This window comes from Amphibalanus amphitrite, unplaced genomic scaffold, assembly GCF_019059575.1.
Source record: "Amphibalanus amphitrite isolate SeventyFive unplaced genomic scaffold, NRLGWU_Aamphi_draft 000012F_arrow, whole genome shotgun sequence".
Classification (NCBI taxonomy): Eukaryota; Metazoa; Arthropoda; class Thecostraca; order Balanomorpha; family Balanidae; genus Amphibalanus; species Amphibalanus amphitrite.
The window spans coordinates 1627335-1647492 of NW_024881508.1; the positions used below are offsets into that span (position 1 = coordinate 1627335).

The following is a 20158-nucleotide window of genomic DNA, read 5'->3' on the forward strand; positions in this document are numbered from 1 at the left end:
TATTCGTTATTTAAAAAGCAATTAAAGCAATCTAATAGAATTTAAATGCAATAAAACAAAAAGTGAAATTTGAGATTTGAAGGAATAAAGTCAGGTTGGAAAATAACTTCAATAAAAGGTAGCTGCAAATATGACGCGTTTGGGTCTTTCGTGGTGCACCTTTGCCCGCTGTGCACTTTTGCACGTGGATCATCTGCAGTGATACTATATATGGCCTTGGCAGTGATTATTTGTGTATTTGATTGTTTCTCGGGCTGTGTGCTATTTTGTAATTTCATTGTTGTGATCTTTTGATAACTAAAAGCCCAAGAAATTGAAAATGCAAGTCTCGAATCCAAACAACGTCAAGATATACAACTTGACAGCCGGAAAGTCCCTGCCAGACTGGCTATCTGAAAAGAAGAAACGTGCGTTGTTGAAGAAGGATGTCGAAGTTAGTCGAAGAATTGAGCTTATTCAGGATTTTGACATGCCAGGAGTAAGTTCCTGCATTGGTTTATCACCGGACAGGCAGTACGTGGTAGTGACTGGGATGTATAAGCCAACAATGAAGTGTTTTGATTTGCATGAGCTTACTTTGAAATTTGAGAGATGCTTCGACAATGAAGCTGTCAAGTTCACTTTCCTGAGTGATGATTTTTCTAAAATCATCTTCCTTCAGCAAGATAGATACATCGAACTGCACACTCAAGGTGGCAGATATTTTCGCCTCAGAGTTCCAAAGTACAACAGAGATATGGCATACCACAAGGAGTCGTGCGATTTGTTCATAGCATGTGCTGGCAGTGAGATGTACAGGCTGAATCTAGAGAGGGGCTGCTTCTTGAGTCCTCTTCAGACTGATGGAACCTGCGTCAATGTCTGCAAGATCAACCCAGTTCACCAGCTTCTTCTGGCTGGCACCCAAGAGGGGAAGATAGAAGCATGGGATCCACGATCCCGCTCAAGATGTGGTATCCTGGACTGTGCCTCTGGGGCACTCGAGGCAAACACAGACATGGAAGGTGTTCCGAGTGTCACTGCGTTAGAGATGAACGGAGGCCTGCAGATTGGTGTGGGTCTCAGCACTGGCCAGGTTCTCCTGTATGACATCAGATCTGACAAGCCTCTGCTGGTCAAAGACCACTACAATGAGCTGCCCGTCAAGGACATCAGGTTTCACTCTGGCATGGATCTGGTGATGTCCATGGACTCCAAAGTGGTGAAGATCTGGGAGAAGGAATCTGGAAAGCCGTACACCTCTATCTCCTCTGACAAACAGCTCAACAATCTCTGCACTGTGCCTGACACTGGACTGCTCTTCATTGCTAATGAAGCGCAGAAGGTCCAGACATACTACATTCCATCCATTGGTCCAGCCCCCAAGTGGTGCAACTTCCTGGACAACCTGACAGAGGAGCTGGAGGAGTCAGACGTGACGACCATCTACGACAACTACAAGTTTGTGACCCGGCAGGAGCTCGATGATCTGGGGCTGACACACCTGCTGGGAACCAATCTACTCCGGGCGTACATGCACGGATTCTTCGTCGACATTCGGCTCTACAAGAAGGCCAAGTCGGTCGCCGATCCATTTGCGTTCGACGACTACCGGAAGAAGAAGATCAAGGAGAAACTGGACGCTAAGCGCGACAACCGCGTCAAACTGGACAAGCTGCCCTCGGTCAACAAGGACATAGCGCTGAAGTTGATGCACGGTGCCAAGTCCTCCAATGCCAAGAAGAGGAAGACGACTCAGGGCCTGCTGGAGGACGACCGCTTCAAGGCGATGTTTGAGAACCCCGACTTCACGGTGGACCGCGAGTCTGACACGTTCCGTCTGCTGAACCCGGTGCTGAGCTCGCTGGAGGAGCAGCGGGCCGTCAAGGCGGAGCGCCGCCAGCGGCTGGCCGAGGAGCGCCGCCTCCAGGAGGAGCACCAGCGTCAGGAGGAGCTCGAGCCCGAGGGCCGGCCCAGCTCCGAGGAGGAAGACGACGATGAGGACGAGGACAGCTCCGACGGCGAGGGCTACGTCACGGAGCGCCAGCGGCGCCAGCAGCAGCGCCAGCTGGAGCGGCGCCAGCGGCCCGCCGAGCTGGTGGCCAACCCGGCCGCGCTGCCCGTGCGCGTGCTGCAGGGCGACAGCGTGCGCGAGATCACCGGCGGCGCCCGCCGCGAGCGGCGCGTGCCGCTCGGCGAGCGGCTGCGGCGCCAGCAAAGCGACGGCCCCGTGCAGCATGTGTCCGGCTTCGGCAACCGGCAGATGACGTTCACCTTGGCCGGGAAGAAGAAGCGCGACTCGCGGCGGCGTGAAGAGGCGCTGCGCCACCACGCCGAGCGCCGCAAGATCCGCCGCTCGGCCAGCTCCCTCGGCAAGACCGCCGGCGCGTTCAAAAACGCGTAACGGTCGTGGTAGCGTTGTGCTGGCGTGTGTATGTGTGTATTTGTCGCGGTTTAATGGGTTTTGCGTGAGATAAAGGACGAGTATGTTTGGATGGTGTTATGACTTCTGGAGTGCCTACTGCCTACAGCCTACAGCCTATGTGTCGTTGCGAATGCATTGTGTCGAGTTGAGTGCTTTAGATTGGCAGACATCGGTATTCGGTGCGATGCTGCGATTTTATGTTGGAAATGTATTGTAAAATGTCGTACGCTGATGTCCCTCATGGCCGTTGCGGAAGTCGAGTTTGTTGGTAGATCATTGCTGTTTTGGGGATGAAACGGTTGACGTGTCCCCCAGCTGACTGACGAGGAGGGAGGGACATGTCGGCATCGTGTTCCCTTTCTTGAAGTGTCAGATACCTTTCATCTAAGGTATCGACTTTGTAATACAAAATAAATGTGGACCACTTGAAAGCTTCTCACTACGTTTTTTTTTTCACCGTTGCAGCTAGTCTTCTAACGCAACGATTTATCAGTTGAGTAGGCTAGATCTTATTTGGTGGGGTCAGCTTCATTTCTGGGTCTACTCTGTTGCCTTATTCTTCAAGTACACGAGCCTGATGCTCATCACAATGAGCTATGGGGTGTGTATTGCGTACCGAGGCGAGCTGGGTGAAGATCAGTGACTGACACGCGTTACTTCTGCAGGTATACGGCCCCGGCCCCGGCATTACCAAATGCGCGCTAGGTGGCGCGCTACGGTAATTAACATCTGCTATAGGTGGCGGAAGTGTCGGTTAGCAAGGCCAAAATATTGGTCTGGCTGGAATGAAATGATCGATATACCGTGGAAATGATCTTGAAATTTGTCATTCTAGATTTTCGCAGCTACCGGGAGATTAATTGATTGCTACTGCTGCCTTTCATGCTGAGTTTTTTTACGCATCACTCGGTTATCGACTATCGGGGCAGCTTCCCCACTGTGAGTCAGCTGTTGCCGGTTACGTAATCATAGTTGTAAACAAACGCCCCACGTGCTGACCGATTTGTGCTACGAGGCTGGATAAAAACTGGCGATTATTCGCTATTCGGCGGGCGGCATTTGTTGCTTTTTAAGCTTTTTACTACAGTGATGGCTGAGCCAGCATCGAAGAAACAAAAGAAGGATGACAGCCTCTCACAGAGCCAGAGCATCCATCAGCAAGTTGAGGAAAGGCGAAAGGAGGTTGGTATCCGCTGTGGCTGTGGCATATTACTCTGTATTTGGCTAGTTTTCTTTGACTGGCAAACAACTGTCATCCCAATGATGGTGATGTTATTATACATTTGCTTTAATCCTGGTCCCTGGAGCTGGTGAAATCCGTGGAGCTTCATATTGACACTAAATATTCCTGCTTGAATTTCAGTTCGGCAAGCCTGGCTGGAAGTTCAACAAGAAGCGGGTCAAGGTGTTGACTGCTGAAGAAATTCCAGACAAAGCCAAGAGTGTTGTTTATTGGATGTCAAGGGATCAGAGAGTTCAAGGTATTATTTGATGACAATTTACTTTTGCAAGCTACAGCAAGTAATTTTCCGAGTGCCCACTTTTTCAGCAGATCAATGTTATGGGGGTTGCAGTTCACTTTCTTCAGCATCCTTGTGTCACTAGCCTACATGACTTTTGGGTGTTGTATGACATATCTTATGTTTATTTCAGACAATTGGGCATTTCTGTTTGCCCAAAAATTGGCTCTCAAGTTCAAACTGCCTCTACATGTGTGCTTTTGCCTGGTTCCAAAGTTTTTGGATGCCACCATCAGACACTATGGTTTCATGATGAAAGGTATGTTAATCTGCACCTAATGCTTATTATGAGCCTGCTATCAGTTAAAAAGTTATTTGCTTGTCCAGGAAAACATATCTGGTCAGACCAGCTCCCTCTCCTCCCCCCATTCACTGTAAAGATACATAAAGACTTATCCCACTGCCACCATTCACTTTCCCAGGCCTTTGATGACTCTGAGCCTGACTCCAGGTCTTCAGGAGGTGGAGAAGGAGTGCTCCCAGTTGGGTATCAATTTTCACTTGCTGGTGGGACCGGCCTCCAACACCCTTGTGCAGTTTGCGAAGGACCACCAGACAGGGGCCGTGGTGACTGATTTCTCGCCACTCCGGGTGCCCCGCCAGTGGCTGGATGAGGTCATTAAGGCCTTGCCGAAGGATGTCAGTGTGTGCCAGGTGAGCGACAGCGTGGTTTGAGCGTGAAGTCGGGACTGGATCGTAAGATAGCGGGAAATAGCTCAATGGGATAAAAAAATTCGCTGCCAAGTGCCATGGATTGGTTTCGTGCCGAAACGATAAACATCGCGTGAAATGAATCAATGAATCAATAATATTTCGATATTTCAGTGAGATGATAAAGTTCATGTCGTGAAACTAATACCGTTTATTCCCTCATTAAAATTTGCTAGTCCACCCTCGACCGGGTTCGGTACGTTCACTCACCTCGCTGAACGCATCCACGATCCACCCCAGTTCCCATCCCCCTCCCGTTGGTTCTCCCCTACAGTGACCTTCCCGACGCCTCTCCGTCCAGGTGGACGCCCATAACGTGGTGCCCTGCTGGGTGGCCAGCGAAAAGCAGGAGTACGGCGCGCGCACGATCCGGCGCAAGATCATGGACCGGCTGCCCGAGTACCTGACCGAGTTTCCGGCCGTTGTGCGCCACCCGCACCCTGCCCAGCAGGCGGTCAAGGTCGGTCGCCGCACAGCCGGTGGGCGTGGTCGGACCGGCTGTCCGCTCGTAGATTCGTTCATTCATTCATTCATTCATCTAACCATTCATTCATTCATTCATTCATTCATGTATTTATTTATTCATTCATTTATTCATTCATTTATTTATTCATTCATTCATTCATTCATTCATCCATTCATTCATTCATTCATTCATTCATTCCTCTGTCGGTTTCAATGTCTCATGTTTATTTATTTTAACCGATTTGCTTTTCGTTCCATTCTACATTTATGACTCATGTCGCCGTTTCCCGTCCGTTTTACGTATTGCTCATCGTAGTTCAATAAATATCAGCGTATTTGCGTCGATCTTTTAATCCATGGAACATTCTTTTCACAAGTTACTCGTTTTGTGATTATCTAAAGACATTGTTTACACTACACAACAAATATTTCACCTATGTGTCGTCTTTACCAGTGTGTGCCCCCATGAGTCCAGATTCCAGAACTGCTGTTGTGTGCGTCCCGCCCCTGTCCCTCCTGACGCTCCCTATCTCTCCTGACGCGGTCTCATGGCTGTCTCCTGACCCGTTCCCGTCCCTGTCTCGTGACCGTTCTCTTGCTTGCATACTTGCTTACACTATCGGGAATTTTGAAAGGCAACTCGCCTGTAGGTCCCGCTCTCGTCGAGCTCGTGACTGGTGGTCATCTCTAGTCGTGAGTAGGAGTCAGGTACATCAGATTGGCCCAATGCATGTCAAGTCTGGATTTGAAGGCATTGAGGGATGGGGCCTGGACAACTGTTGCAGGGAGGGAGTTCCAGTCGTTGAGCGCTCGAATAGTGAATAGTTGTCTTCTGGCTCGTGACTTGGCGTGTGGTTTGTACAGCTTCCAGGGATGGCCACGGTTGGACCTCGTGGACGCAGGCTTGACAAACTTGTCCGAGTCGATAACGATCTCGTTATGCAGCAGCTGGTACATTCAAATCATGTCACCACGGCGTCTTCGGTGGAGCAGTGAAGGAAGCTTCAGGCATTTCAGTCTCTCAGTATATGGTTTGCTCCTGATGCCGGACACTAATCGAGTAGCACGCCGCTGGACTCGCTCCACAAGCTTGATGTCTGCACGATTGAACGGGCCCCATATGAGGTTGCCGTATTCAAGGTGGGGCCTGACAAATGCCTTGAAAAAAATCGGCAGGGTGATCTCGTCCAGATTCGAGAATGACCTCCGGATCAGAGACAAAATCTGTGAAGCCTTTGATACAGCTGAGGAAGCCTGCCTCCTGAACTTCAGCTCGGGATCGATGATGACACCCAGATCTCTCTCAGCTGAGGTGGAGGCGAGGCAGACACCGTTCATAGAGTAGGAGTGACCAGAGTTCTTGGCCCCGACGTTCAAGGACGCACACTTGCTCTGGTTGAACGCAAGCTGCCACTTCTTGGACCAGGTGGTGAGAGCATCAATGTCGAGCTGGAGCAGGGATGCATCACTGGGAGTATCAATCATCATCATCATCATAGTTTATTAGGCACCAAAGTTGGCAAGAAAGTAAGAAAAAAAGGCACACACAAAACATCACACAAAGCATGACAGTGGGTGAGCAGGGGCCACACATTGATGTCGCAGGCGACACTCACTCCCGCTCCGGGCATGTCAATAGCCGGAGCAGGCGGCGAGATACTTGGTCCCGGCGACTCATCAGGAAGGCAAGCGAGTCAGCTAGGCCATCGGGAGCCCGTTGGGGGTAGATACGGTCGCTGCACGGCCGCCCTGCTGCCACCCCGAGGAGTGCAGAAAGGTTGCAGTCACACATCTCATGAAGCTGTATCAGTAATGAGCCCACTAGCTCAGTCGGGCACATAGCCAGCTTGGTGATTCCTGACAGCAGCGCCTGCTGCAGCCGGTGCTCTGAGCGCATCGCATCTTTCAAAGCGCGGAAACACGCTGCCCGCAGCAGTTCATGTGCTGGTTGGATGTCGGCAGCAGCGAGAAGCGCCGAATGGTGGGCGGAGCGAGGCAGGCCAAGAACCACCTTGATGGAAGTCGCTTGAGCGGAACAGAGGATCGTCATGTCCCTTGCATTGAGCGGGGCGGCCACGCAGCCATATGTGAGCGCCGGTTGAATGATAGTCTTCCACAAGAAGCACTTGTCGGCTGGGCAGAGGCCGGACGTCAGCATACCAGCAGGCGCGAGACCGTACAGGCTGGCACGAGCTCGAGACGCGCGGTGCTGGACGTGTGGCGCCGCAGATAAACTCCCATCCAGTACGACACCGAGGTGCTCGGACTGCTGGCGGGTGGAGAGCTGCTGGCCCGACAGGCTCCATCTTGGCACTTCGGATAGAAGCTCGGCGCCGAAGACCATGCAGTGGCTTTTGGTGCGGACGGGCTCCGGGTGGACGAACTCCAGCCTCCAGGTCTTCGCAAAGTCATCAACCACATCTAGTAGAGTGCTGAGGTTTCTGGCATTGGTGGACAGGAGTAGCAGATCATCGGCATAGCAGACAGCTGGCACGTGGTGACCATATAGGTCAGCACCGAGATCGCTTACGTCCAAGGCGGCTACGAGCGGGTGTAGGTAGGCGTTGGCTAGGATAGGCGAGAGAATAGCACCTTGCCTGGTGCCCCGGCGGATCCTGAATGAGTCGGATATGGCACCGTCAAAGGCAATGTGAGCCTGAAGTCGGCGGTACCAGGCAAGCATGAGCAGCCATGAGTTCGGACGAAGGTGTTGCGCCAGACGGTGGAATAGCCCGTCATGCCAGATCTTATCAAAACACTTCCTGGCGTCCAAGTTTGCCGCGTAAACTGGCAGATCTCGTTGTCGGCACCACTGAATGGTCTCGAGGGCCAATATGGATGCTTCGCTGGTGCCTCGCTGTTTCACGAATCCCAGCTGAAGGTCGTGCGGACAGAAACTGGCCTCAAGTTCATCCAGCAACAGCATCTCCAGCAGCTTCGACGTGCACGACGTCAGGCTAATAGGCCGGTAGTTGTCCAGATTGTTTGGATCAAGCTGGGATTTCTTCAGAAGAGGCACTACCACGCTCTCTGCAAATGTGGCCGGCACATTGCACGAAGACAAACAGGCCGATAGAAGCTGGGCCAGTGCCGATAGCAGGGGAGGAGAACAGCCATAGATGAGGTGTTCCGCCGTCACGCCGTCCGCACCCGGTACCTTGCGCAGAGGGAGGCGGCGCAACAGGTCGGCAACTTGACTCACGGTGACCGTCCGAGTGGTGGCCAGAGTGGAATAGCGTCGCGCCCTTTCTTCGACTGCAGCAGCAATCTGAGCCTGCTCAGAGTCTAGCAGGGAGGGCTCGTCCGCGTGCACCGCCTCGAAATGTCTTCCGAACTCGCTGGCAGTGCGACCACCCCCAGGAGGGAGAGGGCCGCGCCGAGAGCGCTGAACCCGTCGCCAGAAGGCGTTGGTGTTCCCATTGCGCTTGAGTTGGTGCAACAGACGGGCCTCTTGCTGCACGGGGGCTAAGGCTGCTGTGCGGCGAGCTTTCCGGTACTCTCTTCTAGCTGACTGGTAGCAGGAGTAGACCGTCGAATGAAGAGGTCGACCACAGCTGGTCCAGACATGGAGCCAGAAGCGTACTCGGTCACGTGCAGCTGCTGTGGCAGGGGTCCACCATGGTTTTGGCCGGCGCCGCTGTTTAACACAGCCTGCCTCTCTAGCGGCGGCGAGCAGGCAGCGGGATATTGTTGAGTCCAGCGCATCGAGCGAGGTGCCACAACTAGGGAGTTGAGTCACGAGCATGCCGGTAAGAATATGCTTGTAGTCTTCTAATCTGTCGACGCGGTCCCAGCAAAGTAGATCGGAATCAGGCACAGGAGTGGCCCGAGAGATGGCGCGGTGCGTCGTCTCCGTTGGAGCTGCAGTTGCCACCAACAGCCGACAGACGAGCGGCTGGTGCGGGCTGAGGTTTTCTGGATGTGGAGGCAGAATCTGGCAGCCAGCTACGCGCGGTAGCAGGGAAAACGGTACAGCGATATGGTCGATGTGACTCTTGCAGTCGGCGCGTGCGTATGTGAAATTCACCTGCTGGGGGAATAGAAATTCTGCAGCCACGAGTTCATACTGGTCGAGCAGCTGCTGCATGGCGACACTGTGCCGAGTGAACCCTCGAAGTCGTTGCCACAGAGGCGGACGTGAAGTTGCTGGGAGACGCGGTAGTGCACAGTTGAAGTCACCGGCTACAACCACCGGAGCAGAGGGACGCAGCGCCATGATTAGAGCGTCCAGCTTGGCAATAACACTGTCGTACTCCTCCGAGTTACCGGCTTGCCCGTCCCAGTACGGCATGTAGCAGCCAATGACGGTCAGCACCGGGCGTCCATCCATCAGCACCGTTACACCGCACAGGCGGGGGTCGTCACAGCTGCAGGATTTGAAGGTCAGTCCGGGTCGGCGGCGACATACGAGAGCAAGGCCTCCGCGTCTTCTGCCCTCACCCACGCCGGGAGGCACCTCCATTGCGAATGACTGGAACACCAGTAGTTCACTGTGTCCAGCAGAAGTGAAAATTCTTGGTGCGTAAACCTCCTCCGCTCGAGACAGCCAGCTTTCTGACAATACTAATATATCGCAGAGTGGCAGAACATATTCATCGATATATTTGAACGCTGACAGCAGACCCTCGCAGTTGTAGGCACCGATGGCGATGGTCGCGTTTTCGGGCAGTTCGCGATTAGCGACGCCGCGGCTGGGGTACCGTGCCGCCGAGCCGTGGCCAGCTGTTGTCGTCTCTGGAGTCCCAGGAGGCAGGTGCGCTGCCAACGTTTCGATGCCGCGTTCGGGCATGGCCACGCGCATAGGTCCACTCGCCGTGCTCGTGAGAGTAGCCTGTAGTGGGCGCTGCGTCCCACTGAGTGCGGTTAGCGGCGGGCTGCTCGGTGGGTTGGTGCGGACCTGGATGACTGGACTGGTGCGTCGCGGCTGTGTAGTGGCTGGCTTGGACAGGAGTGGCAGGGACTCGAAATCTCCTTCGTCGCCGTCCGTTGTTATCGGCTTTAGGACGCACGCTGAGTCCCGTCGGCCATCGCGCAGAGTTCATGACGGCATCCGATCGAGACTCGGCGGTCTCGAACATGAAGGCCGCTCCTGGAGCCGACGGGCCGTCTGCAGGCAGACGGCGGAAACTGTATACGTCTCCAGCCACCGACTGTACTAGGCCACGCACGGAGCTATCAGACGCGTCGGGGCGAAAACCCCAAACAATGAACTTTTTCTTTGCCGGCTGCTGGGTCACTCCTGGGGATAAGACCAAGTCAGAGGCCGCCCCAGCGCCCGTCACAGCGGCGAGTTCAGCTGGGCGCTGATTATCCGACCTTGGCGCGTTCAGCTGCCGGCTCGCGGTGGAGCCGTGGGTAACTGTTGGCGGAGGCGGAAGGTGTGCTGGTGGGTACTGCGCCCGTCGTGTATCTGTCGCTGGCAGAACCCCAAAATCCCGTCTGGCAAAGCGCTCGTCCCCGCCCAATTCATCGTCATTTTCAGAATCAGAGTCGCCAGCTCGCCAGTGGATTCTGTCTGCGATGGCTTTGCCGAGGACAACAAGGTCAATGGCAGCGGCGATATCCTGGGCGGCCGGCGGGCTCGCCTGGCTCACCTGGGCGTCCGGTGGGCTCACCTGGGCGGTCGGTGGGCTCACCTGGGCGGTCAGTGGGCTCGCCTGGGTCGCCTGGGCGGCCGGTGGGCTCGCCTGGGTCACCTGGGCGGCCGATGGGCTCGCCTGACTGCTCACCTGGGCGGCCGGCGGGCTCGCATGGGACATCTGGGCGGCCGGCGGGCTCGCCTGGCTCACCTGGGCGGCCGGTGGGCTCGCCTGACTGCACACCTGGGCGGCCGGCGGGCTCGCATGGGACATCTGGGCGGCCGGCGGGCTCGCCTGGCTCACCTGGGCGGCCGGCGGATTCGCCCGCTTTACGTGTGTATTGGTAACCAGATGGTTATATGTCTCTGACCGGTTCGATGACTGGTGGTCCAGCATATCGCGCAGTAGGTCCTCCAGCTGGTCAATCCTGGCGTCCCGATCAGCACACGCACGCTGCAGGTCGTACAGCTGCTCTTCAAGCCGCTGGACTTGGACTCGCTGGGCATCGGCGGCGGCAGCACGACGACGAAGGTCCTGCTGCAATGCTGCGGTACAACTTCGTGTCATCAGCAAAAATCTTGATGCAGGACCTCACCGCGTCGGGGATGTCGTTGATATATACAAGGAACAGAAGGGGCCCTAGTACAGAACCCGGTGGCACCCCGCTGGTGACAGGAGACCAGGTGGATTGACAACCTTGCACGACGACTCGTTGTTGCCGATTGGATAGAAATGACCTTATCCACTCAAGGAGGTGTCCAGTCACACCGTATGCTCTCAGTTTGACGAGTAGGCGTTCGTGAGGGACGGAATCGAAAGCTTTTCTGAAGTCCAGATATATGACGTCGACCGGGCTCCCGTCTTCAATCGCACGGCTCCAGTCATCCAAGACTTCCAGTAGCTGAGTCGTGCAGGATCGGTGTGGGCGAAAACCATGCTGGTGACGCGACAACAGTCCATTCGAGGTGAGGTATGCCATCAATTGGTCCCTTATCAGCGACTCCATGACCTTGCACGTCACTGCAGTTAAGCTAATTGGACGATAGTTCTCTGGTCGTCTTCTGTCTCCTTTTTTGAAGATGGGCACAACTGTGGCAAGTGTCCAGTCGTGGGGAACACATCCTTCATCTAATGACTTGCGGTAGATGGAAGCGAGAGGAGCACTGATGGAGTTGGCCGACTCAGACAGAATTCTTGGGTGGATGTCGTCGGGGCCAGGAGAGCTCGTGGTCTTCAGGGATGCCAGCTTCTGTCGGACTATTTCTGGAGAGATGGACACATCGCTGATGTTGAGTGAGGTTTGCTGCCGGGCGAGTTCGGGAACTTCATGTTCCTCAGTAGTGAAGACACTGGAGAAGTAGTCATTCAAGATGTCGGCTTTTGCTGAGTCGTCACTGACTGACCTGCCTTCGGGGTCAAGAATATCTCCGATGCCCGTCCTCACTTTCAGGCGTGAATTCGTGTACTGCCAGAAGGCCTTTGGATTGGTTTTGATCTTGGCCGCCAGTTGGAGCTCAAAGTTTCTTCGCAAGCTTCTGGTGAGGCTCCTGAGCTCGTTTCGGCAGCGTGCAAATCTGGCATGATCAATGGGGTCTTTGGTTACCGTGTACTGGCGCCACAGGGTTACTTTCTTCTTTTTGAGCTGGTTGGCCTTCCCGTTGATGTATAGATTCTTCTTCCTCTGACCTGCCCTAGCAGTGGGAACAGAGGCCTTGACAGCCCCAGCAACTGAGTGTTTGAAGAAGTTGTAGCTTTGGTCCACATTCAACTGGGCCAACACACCCCAGTTAACATCGCTCAGCAGTGCATTCAGGGTGGAAAAGTTGGCACGCCTGAAATCCAGCTTCGGGATGTCAGATTTCCCTGGGCCAGCATAACAATTCAGGTCAAACTTCAGCAGAACGTGATCGCTGTTTCCTAGACCAGGCATGTAGTTTAAATTGGAGACCATTCCTGCTTCATTGGTGAGAATCAAGTCCTGCACGTTACAGGCTTCACCTTGTCTATATCTGGTTGGTTTGGAGACATGCTGCTCGAGGAGACAGTCGTTGAAAGTATGCACCAGTAAGTGAGAGTAATGGTTGTCAGGAGCGGTTGAGAAGCCACTATCCCAGTCGACATCAGGCACATTAAAGTCCCCAGCAATAAGCAGATGGGATGAATTCAGTGAACACACCTGTTCAAGAAGGTCTGCAAGCTCATGCATGCTTTGGAGATTGTTTCCTGAAGGACTTCGGTAGATGCACCTAACAAGCAAGATGTCAGAGTTCATCAGTTCAAACCTCACCCACAATTGCTCCTCGAAGTTGTGGCCACTAAATTCAGCTTGAACAGCCTGTAGATTGTTTCTCACATAGATACAAACACCCCTTTTTCCACTAGAGCCGAGATTGGGTTGGTCAGGCTCAAAGTTACAATGTAGAGTGAAGCCAGGGATAGACAAGATGGCTGGAGAAATAGGATGAACTTGTGCTTTCGGGATGACCTCAGTGAGCAAGATTACATCAGGTTCGTTACCAGCGATGAGCATGCAAAGGTCGTCCTTCTTGTTAGGGAACTGGTCAGTGTTCGTATAAATTACTTTTAGTCCCGTTTTGCCATGCTCCTTAAGGTGGGAGGCTAGTCATTTTTGACCGCCTCTCTGGTGAATGCTGGTTGGTCTAGCACTTGGAGTTGGATTGAGAGCATCGGCTGAGGCTGAAGCAGACTCCTGGTTGGCTCGAGATTCCTGTACAGGGAGAGTTCCTTCCTGGCCAACAACAGTGCGTGGCCCTGGAACAGGAGCTTGGGGTGGCACTGAGTAAGTTCTCGTCCCAGTTCTCGTCCTCTGACGCCGTTTAGTCACTGCCCCGTCTGTGCTGACGCGGTCCCGTCCCGCTTGTAGGTACTGTCTTCTGGTGCGGTCCTGTCCGTGGCCTGGCTCTCTCCCGACGCCGTCCTGTTCCTGTTGTGTCCCTGTTGGCTCATTTCCGTCCCAATCGTCCCTCCCTTCTGAAGCGGTCCTGTCTCTGCCGTGCGTGTGTCCTGACGCGTACCCGTCTCGTCCGTGCCCCCTGACGCGTTCCCGTCCCTGCGCTGTCAGTGCTGATGCGGCTCCTGCCGTTCCTCTTCCTGTCTCCTGACTCGGCCCGCCCTTGGGGTGTCTGTCCACTGACGTGTTTCCCACTCTCCGCCAGCCGGTGGACTGGGCGGCCGCCGAAGCTTCGCTGCAGGTGGACCGTTCGGTAACGGAGGTGCAGTGGGCGCGGCCGGGCACCGCCGCCGCACTCAGCCAGCTCTCCGAGTTCTGCTCCGGCCGACTGCGTCTGTTTGCCGACAAACGCAACGACCCGACCGTGGCGGCGCTCAGTAACCTCTCGCCCTGGCTCCACTTTGGTGAGTGCACCACTGCAGAATGGCAGCCGCTCCCGGCACCGGCGAGTTTCCACTCCTACGGAACGGAAGCGTACCGCCCTGGCGGATGACGTTACAATCACGTGAGGGAAATCGTTTTTACGGAGCGAGCGAAGCGAGCGTAGTCTTTCCTTAGATTAACGGAAATTTCTGAGTATGAGCGGCCGGCCGGCCGGCCGGCCGGCCGTGGTCACGCTTTTGCGACGCTTATATCTCAGCAACCACTTGACCGATTTACATGCGGTAATTTTTGTAGGGTAGCTTCATTCCTTCTACCAAGTATTGGACTATTCCCGATGCATGTGGGTGACCCCTTATGTACGTGCCACGTGCAAAACGAAGAGGTGTCACTTTTGTAATTGTTGCAATATCTCGGTAACTACTTGGCCGATTGCGCTGAAAGTTGGCATGCAGGTAGGCACCCACTAGGCACTGCATATCCATGTGCCAGAGTTGGGGTGCTGCTGCACGTGCGCACGTGCAGGGGTCGTTTCCAGATCTCGAGAACGGCTGGACCGATGGCGCTCAAATTTGGTACACGGTTAGGGACCAGTTGGTAGGGTGCCGTGCACAAGTCAGTTGGGACCCATTTAGCACGTGCGCACGTGCAGGGTGCCGCTCCCAGATCTCGAGAACGGCTGGGCCGATTGTGCTCAAATTTGGCACATCGCTAGAAACCGGTCAGTAGGGTGCCGTGCACAAGTCAGTTGGAGGTACCCCCTCGAAATTTCGCACGTGCAAGACTCACCCCCTCGCTCGCTCCGTTAGTCGCCCCAAAAGGCGCTATACTGGTAAATTAAATTATTCATTCTATGCTATGCCATCATCCACATTCTACATCAATAGAATATTCTATACAAAATAGATTACCTGCGAAAATGTTGACCTGGGATATTGACTGGGATATTGAAGTCAAATTGTGCCGGCGTTGCCCCGATTTACTCTGCCCAAGGCTGAACTCATGAACTCTGTTGGTTTGAACTTTGGAGCAGTGTCACCGCCCGACGGAACATATCCATCGTTTGGTGGCCTTGCTGCTTTTGGCCAGATTTCCTTTTGCGACCGGTTGTCTTGCCAGCCGCCTTAGCTCAGGGGCAGAGCACTTGTCTCGTAAACAAGGGGTCGTGAGTTCGATTCTCACAGGCGGCACTTTTGGGTGTCTTTCGCGCAGGCGCAGTGTGCGAATTATGAGTTTCATGTTAGACCGATATAGGACCTAACATAGGACACATCCTGGCTGGATAGGGTCAGACGACATAACCTTCCCTGGGCCCGCATGGGCACTACATTGGCCCATCTTGAACCCACCTGGCTATGTGTGTATTGTATGCCAGCAATACGCATGCATGTATGCATCAACATGAGCATCAAACTGCTGACCAAAAAGGGGATTAGAGTTAAAAACTGTTGGTCAGTTATGGCTCAAGAAGAGTGGGAAAGTATAAAAAACATTAATTATCTACTGCTGTGGCAGATAGAGGATGCAAAATAACCATCCACGCAAACTGCTCTTTCGTGGTGACTTTGGGAATGGAAAATTGGTCTTGAAAATTGGAGGGGAGAGTGGAAAATGACTTGATGAAATGAAATGTGGATGTCGTTTCCCACCCAAATCGACAAATTTTCGGACACTAGCATTGCTGAAGGTGGTGCGGAAAAGATTAGTGACACTCATGGCTGCGAAGTCAGAGTCGGTGTCGAAGTTGAAGTTGAAGTTGAAGTTGGAGTCGCCAAAATCCTGCCGACTTTAGAGTCGGAGTGAACACTGCATGGCTCAGTCAGGCCCCACTGCTCGACAATATTACGCTCGTTGACCTTTCCTAGTCACATTCTGTCGAAGCTCAGGTCCTACTCATTCTTTGGACCAGCAATTTCAGCGGAAAAGAGCAGGACACAGCTTCTGTGCCAGCACCTGCTTTTAGTCCTGCAGCTATTTATTAAGTGTTTTTGCAATTCAATGCCATGGAAAAGCTGAAAAGCAAAAGATCGTTTCAGGCAAGAAAAACCTCCTTGACAAAATCTACTATCATGTTATGGGCTTAAGAAAAATGTCTGGGGTTCGGAGCTGGAGTCGCAGTCAGAATCGGAGTTTGAGTCACCAAAAAAGTCAATCGACTCCACAGCCCCGAGGACACTGGTGACTACTGACGGCCGTATTCACTTTCAGCAGCAGTTACCCGGAACGCTGAACTGCTCGTTTGGACGGAAGGGATCGGGCCTAATCGCAGTCGCGTCATAGCAACATAGCATCCATTTTAGTCATTGAGAAACGAAACTCTGGCGAGCTTAGCACTCCGGCCCCCCAGTTGCTCACAAATGCAACACCCGGCCCGCGCTCCCAAAAGTTTGCCCGCCCCTGGCCTAACGCAGCAAGCTCCACTTTTTGCAGACACCGGCGCGGCGGTATGGAAAAGAGAGGAAAATGGGCTCAGCCGGGATTTGAACCCGGGACCTCCTGCACCCAAAGCAGGAATCATACCCCTAGACCACTGAGCCGCTGGGGTAATGTGTGTCACTTTTGCAAGAGTTTGTAACCAGCCTTGTACGCTATTGCTAGTCCAAGCAATGTATTGAATTTGGTAGGTCGTTTGTTGTTTGTACAGCCCTCTGCAAACTGCGTGGTAGGTATTCTTTTTTCGACAAAACCGAGAATAACGCGAATACTATGCCATCGGTCACTCGGAAATCGTAACAGTATGACGCGCGAGACTTCGCACCTTAGATTGGCATTATCATCGTGTTCATTTTCTATCCAGTTTGGCAACAAAATCCAAAAGTTTATATTTGCCCCCAAAACAGACTTATGCATTTTGTTGCCACTGAAGGCGTATACTTTGTCTAGTGATGGACCTAATCGAAGAAGTGGAGCATGGCGCATCTATTTGCAGTGAGTTCCGACCGACTGATAACATAGCCTTTGAGTTATCACCGGTTTTGTCGAAAAAAGAATACCTACCACGCAGTCTGCTGAGGGCTGTACATGAAGGCATGCTGTTTTAGGAACGAAGATTGTTTCATTTGATGAATTCCTATCATTCCAAGCCCCTACAAAGCACACGAGATCTACAGCCGAGTCTATCAAGGAGACAGCTTTTTCTGGAGGCAGGTGGCGATAGTGTTCAGTCAGACTGCCCCGCCGACAGCAGTATAGAGGACACCACTGTAGCCCTTCCATAGACCTATGGCATGGGTGAGGAATTCATGGATTGTTGCAGTAGCGAACTGTGAACGAAGTACGTATGGCTAATTAACTCTCGCACTTATAGGGTGGGGGGGAGGGTTCTAAAGGACCCCTTCCTCAGTTTTTCGCTGGATGTGTAGATTACCTATAGATACATACGCCCCTGATGCTACGGACGTGTGCAAACTGCTGCACTGACGGTGTTGCAGTGCTATCTGAGGCTGCATGCACGCTGAAGTGTGGACGGGCCGGCTCTTGACGACTATCGGCGTCTGCCGATGCTAGTCGGCAGTGGGCCGCAAAGGCGGTGACTATTTATTCCTTATTTATCGCATTGCGCAATATTTGCTGATGTTGAAACTTGAAAGATAGATATTGGTGCTCGACAGTATCAAAACTGCTGTTGTGACAGGCCAATGACCCTCCCCTAAGTCCCCTAGTCTGACCATGACTGTTGTATCGTTCTGTAAATAGGAGGTATCTAAGGCTCAGATGTTACAGAGTCAATATATTGAAAGGAACAATAGGTGTATGTGGACCAGCAGTGGTCCCAGACATTCCAGTGGCACTGAGCAGTGGACTTCAGCTGATCATGCTGAGTACTGTGAACTAGATTCCATCTGATTCAGATCGGGCTTCTCATTGGGGGAGCGAGACCTAGAAAGTATGAGGCCATTGAGTCCTGAACGGTCGACTTCATTTTCTTATTCTCGTGTAAAGCTGTAGGAATCCAACGACCAACGTTGTAGTCTGCGCAGGGCAATATTACTATGTAGTTTTCAAAGTCACTGCACACAGTTCGCAATCAAACTATCGGAATCCATGTCAGTCATCCTCCATCCTAGATCCATCCTTCAACTGCAGGGCTGGATTTTTTTTTTTTTTTTTGTTAACACGCAGCTGTTACCTCGTCTTTTTGCTGTTTGAAGCTCCATCGCCGCTTTTTTATTTGGCACACCTCTGTTCGTTATGCATTTGTTTCTGTTACATATCTTTTTACAACGACTCCCGTCCAGCGACCGAACAGTGTGATCGCCTCCATCGTTCTGTTCTTTTCGCTTTGCGGCGTAACTTAGTTACAGTTTCTCCACCTTGACCATGATGGGCTTTGTGGTCGCGAACAGCCCGCTGCCGGGCAGGTACTCGAACTTGGTCTGGTCACACGCCAGGAACCGGTATCGGCGCAGGAAGCCGGCCAGGAAGAACTTGCACTCGACCATGGCGAGCCGGGCGCCGAGGCAGGCGTGCGGCCCCAGGCCGAACGGCATCCAGCTGTACTGGTGGCTCCGGTGAGCGTCTTCCTCGAGCCAGCGGGCCGGCCGGAACTGGCGCGCCTCCGGGAACAGCTGCTCGTCCATGTGGAACACCGACATGGGAATGGTCACCGAGGTGCCGGCCGGCACGCGCAGGCCCTGGTACTCCCAGTCGCGTGTGCACACGCGGAAGTGGCGCACCAGCAGCGGCGCCATGCGCAGCACCTCCTTGATGAAGGCCTCCAGCTTGGGCAGCTGCGACACCGACTCGTAGGTGAGCTCGTCGAGTTCCTGCGCCTCCTGGGCCACCTCCTCGGCAGCCTCCGGCTCGGTGGCCAGGAAGTAGGCCGACTTGTTGAGCGCGGTGCCGACGGTGTCGTAGGCAGCCATCAGCATCTCGGCGCCCTGCAGCAGCAGGATCTCCTCTGTGAGCCGCAGCTGCCGGTACTCGGCCGTCGGCACCTTGTTGTCGATCGCGTCCATGATGACGCCCACCAGGTCCTGCCGGTGCACGCCCTCGGCGCGGCGCTGCTTGATGGAGCGCCGGATCATCTCCAGGAAGTATCGGAACGCCGGGATCAGCTGCCGGCCGGCCACCCGGTTACCCAGCGACGGGAACGAGGTGAGGATGTACGTGATCAGCGGGTTGGGCGTGGCGTCGGTGGGCACGCCGAACGCGGACGCGTGCTTGACGAACACGCTGTTCTTGTCGGCCACGTCGGGCACCTTCATGCCGAACGAGAACTGGGCCATGACGTCGAGCGTCAGCGGCCCGAACAGGTCCGCCTGCGCGTCGATGACGGGACTGTCGCGCAGCTTGGCCTCCATGCGGCGGCACGCGTCGTCCAGACACTGCTGCATGGTGGGCGTCATGGCCTTGAGGCGGCCGCTGGTGGTGAGCGCGGGCGCCAGCAGCGAGCGCAGCACCTTCCACCGGTCGGCCGTCATCATGTCCATCTGGTCGCGGCCGTACTCAAAGTCAAACAGCACCGGACGGTCCTGGAAGTGGTCAAAATCCTTGATCATGATGTGCTTGGCCATGTCGACGTCTGCGACAAACAGCTGTGCCCAGGGGCCCTCGTACAGACCCCAGAGTCGGCCGTACTTGCGTGCGTTCTGGAGGTCATCGGACACGCAGAACGACTCCCATGGCTTCAGGATGCTGCCGATGAAGGGGTACGGCTTGATGACGGGCACGCCGAGCTTCTCCAGGGAGCCGAAGTCCTTGGTGCCGTACCAGTAGACGAGCGCCAGCAGCAGCAGCGCTGCCAGCAGCGCCGTTAGCGGGTCCATGGCGCTCCGCTCGGGCCAGTCCTCGCTGCACGCGCTCACGACACCGACTGGCCGGTCGCACCCCGGGGCGGCCGGTCGGCAGAGAGGCGTCACCGACTGCTGAATCGCCGCGCCCCGCCCAGCCGCACTGCCGCTGATTCAAGGACGAAATGATAGTGTCCGCTTAGCCTTATGGAAATCGAGATTGACGCTCAAGGCCGGAGGATGATATGCGATTTTTAGATCCAACGCGTCATTGGGTTTGTGTATTTCTTTTCGGGTGGTGCCTTTGTGATGGCCATGAGTCGCAGTCCAATAATGCGTCGATCTCTGGATATTGTATACCGATGCGTCATTTGATCCCCTGCGCCGTACCGCCG

The 20158-nt window shown here is 54.1% G+C and overlaps 3 protein-coding genes and 2 non-coding genes across 5 annotated transcripts in view; 3 read left to right on the forward strand and 2 right to left on the reverse strand.

Annotated features, from left to right (window-relative positions):
* The first annotated feature begins 169 nt into the window (after window positions 1-169).
* Window positions 170-2835, forward strand: LOC122383275 (nucleolar protein 10-like). Its single transcript, XM_043369553.1, has one exon. The coding sequence runs from the start codon at window positions 320-322 to the stop codon at window positions 2381-2383; it is 2064 nt and encodes a 687-aa protein (XP_043225488.1). The 5' UTR covers window positions 170-319; the 3' UTR covers window positions 2384-2835.
* A 534-nt stretch (window positions 2836-3369) lies between these two features.
* LOC122383283 (deoxyribodipyrimidine photo-lyase-like) overlaps window positions 3370-20158 on the forward strand; it is a 46544-nt gene continuing 29755 nt past the window's right edge. Inside the window, exons 1-6 of the mRNA XM_043369564.1 lie at window positions 3370-3586; window positions 3768-3885; window positions 4058-4183; window positions 4376-4578; window positions 4937-5095; window positions 13856-14054. Of these exons, the coding sequence (XP_043225499.1) occupies window positions 3494-3586; window positions 3768-3885; window positions 4058-4183; window positions 4376-4578; window positions 4937-5095; window positions 13856-14054 (898 nt within the window). The 5' untranslated portion in view covers window positions 3370-3493. The remainder of the gene's footprint in view (window positions 3587-3767; window positions 3886-4057; window positions 4184-4375; window positions 4579-4936; window positions 5096-13855; window positions 14055-20158) is intronic.
* Window positions 15150-15221, forward strand: Trnat-cgu. Its single transcript has one exon. It is a non-coding gene; the product is annotated as a tRNA-Thr (tRNA).
* On the reverse strand, window positions 16497-16568 carry Trnap-ugg. Its single transcript has one exon. It is a non-coding gene; the product is annotated as a tRNA-Pro (tRNA).
* Window positions 17747-19946, reverse strand: LOC122383291 (cytochrome P450 3A24-like). Its single transcript, XM_043369576.1, has one exon. The coding sequence runs from the start codon at window positions 19797-19799 to the stop codon at window positions 18330-18332; it is 1470 nt and encodes a 489-aa protein (XP_043225511.1). The 5' UTR covers window positions 19800-19946; the 3' UTR covers window positions 17747-18329.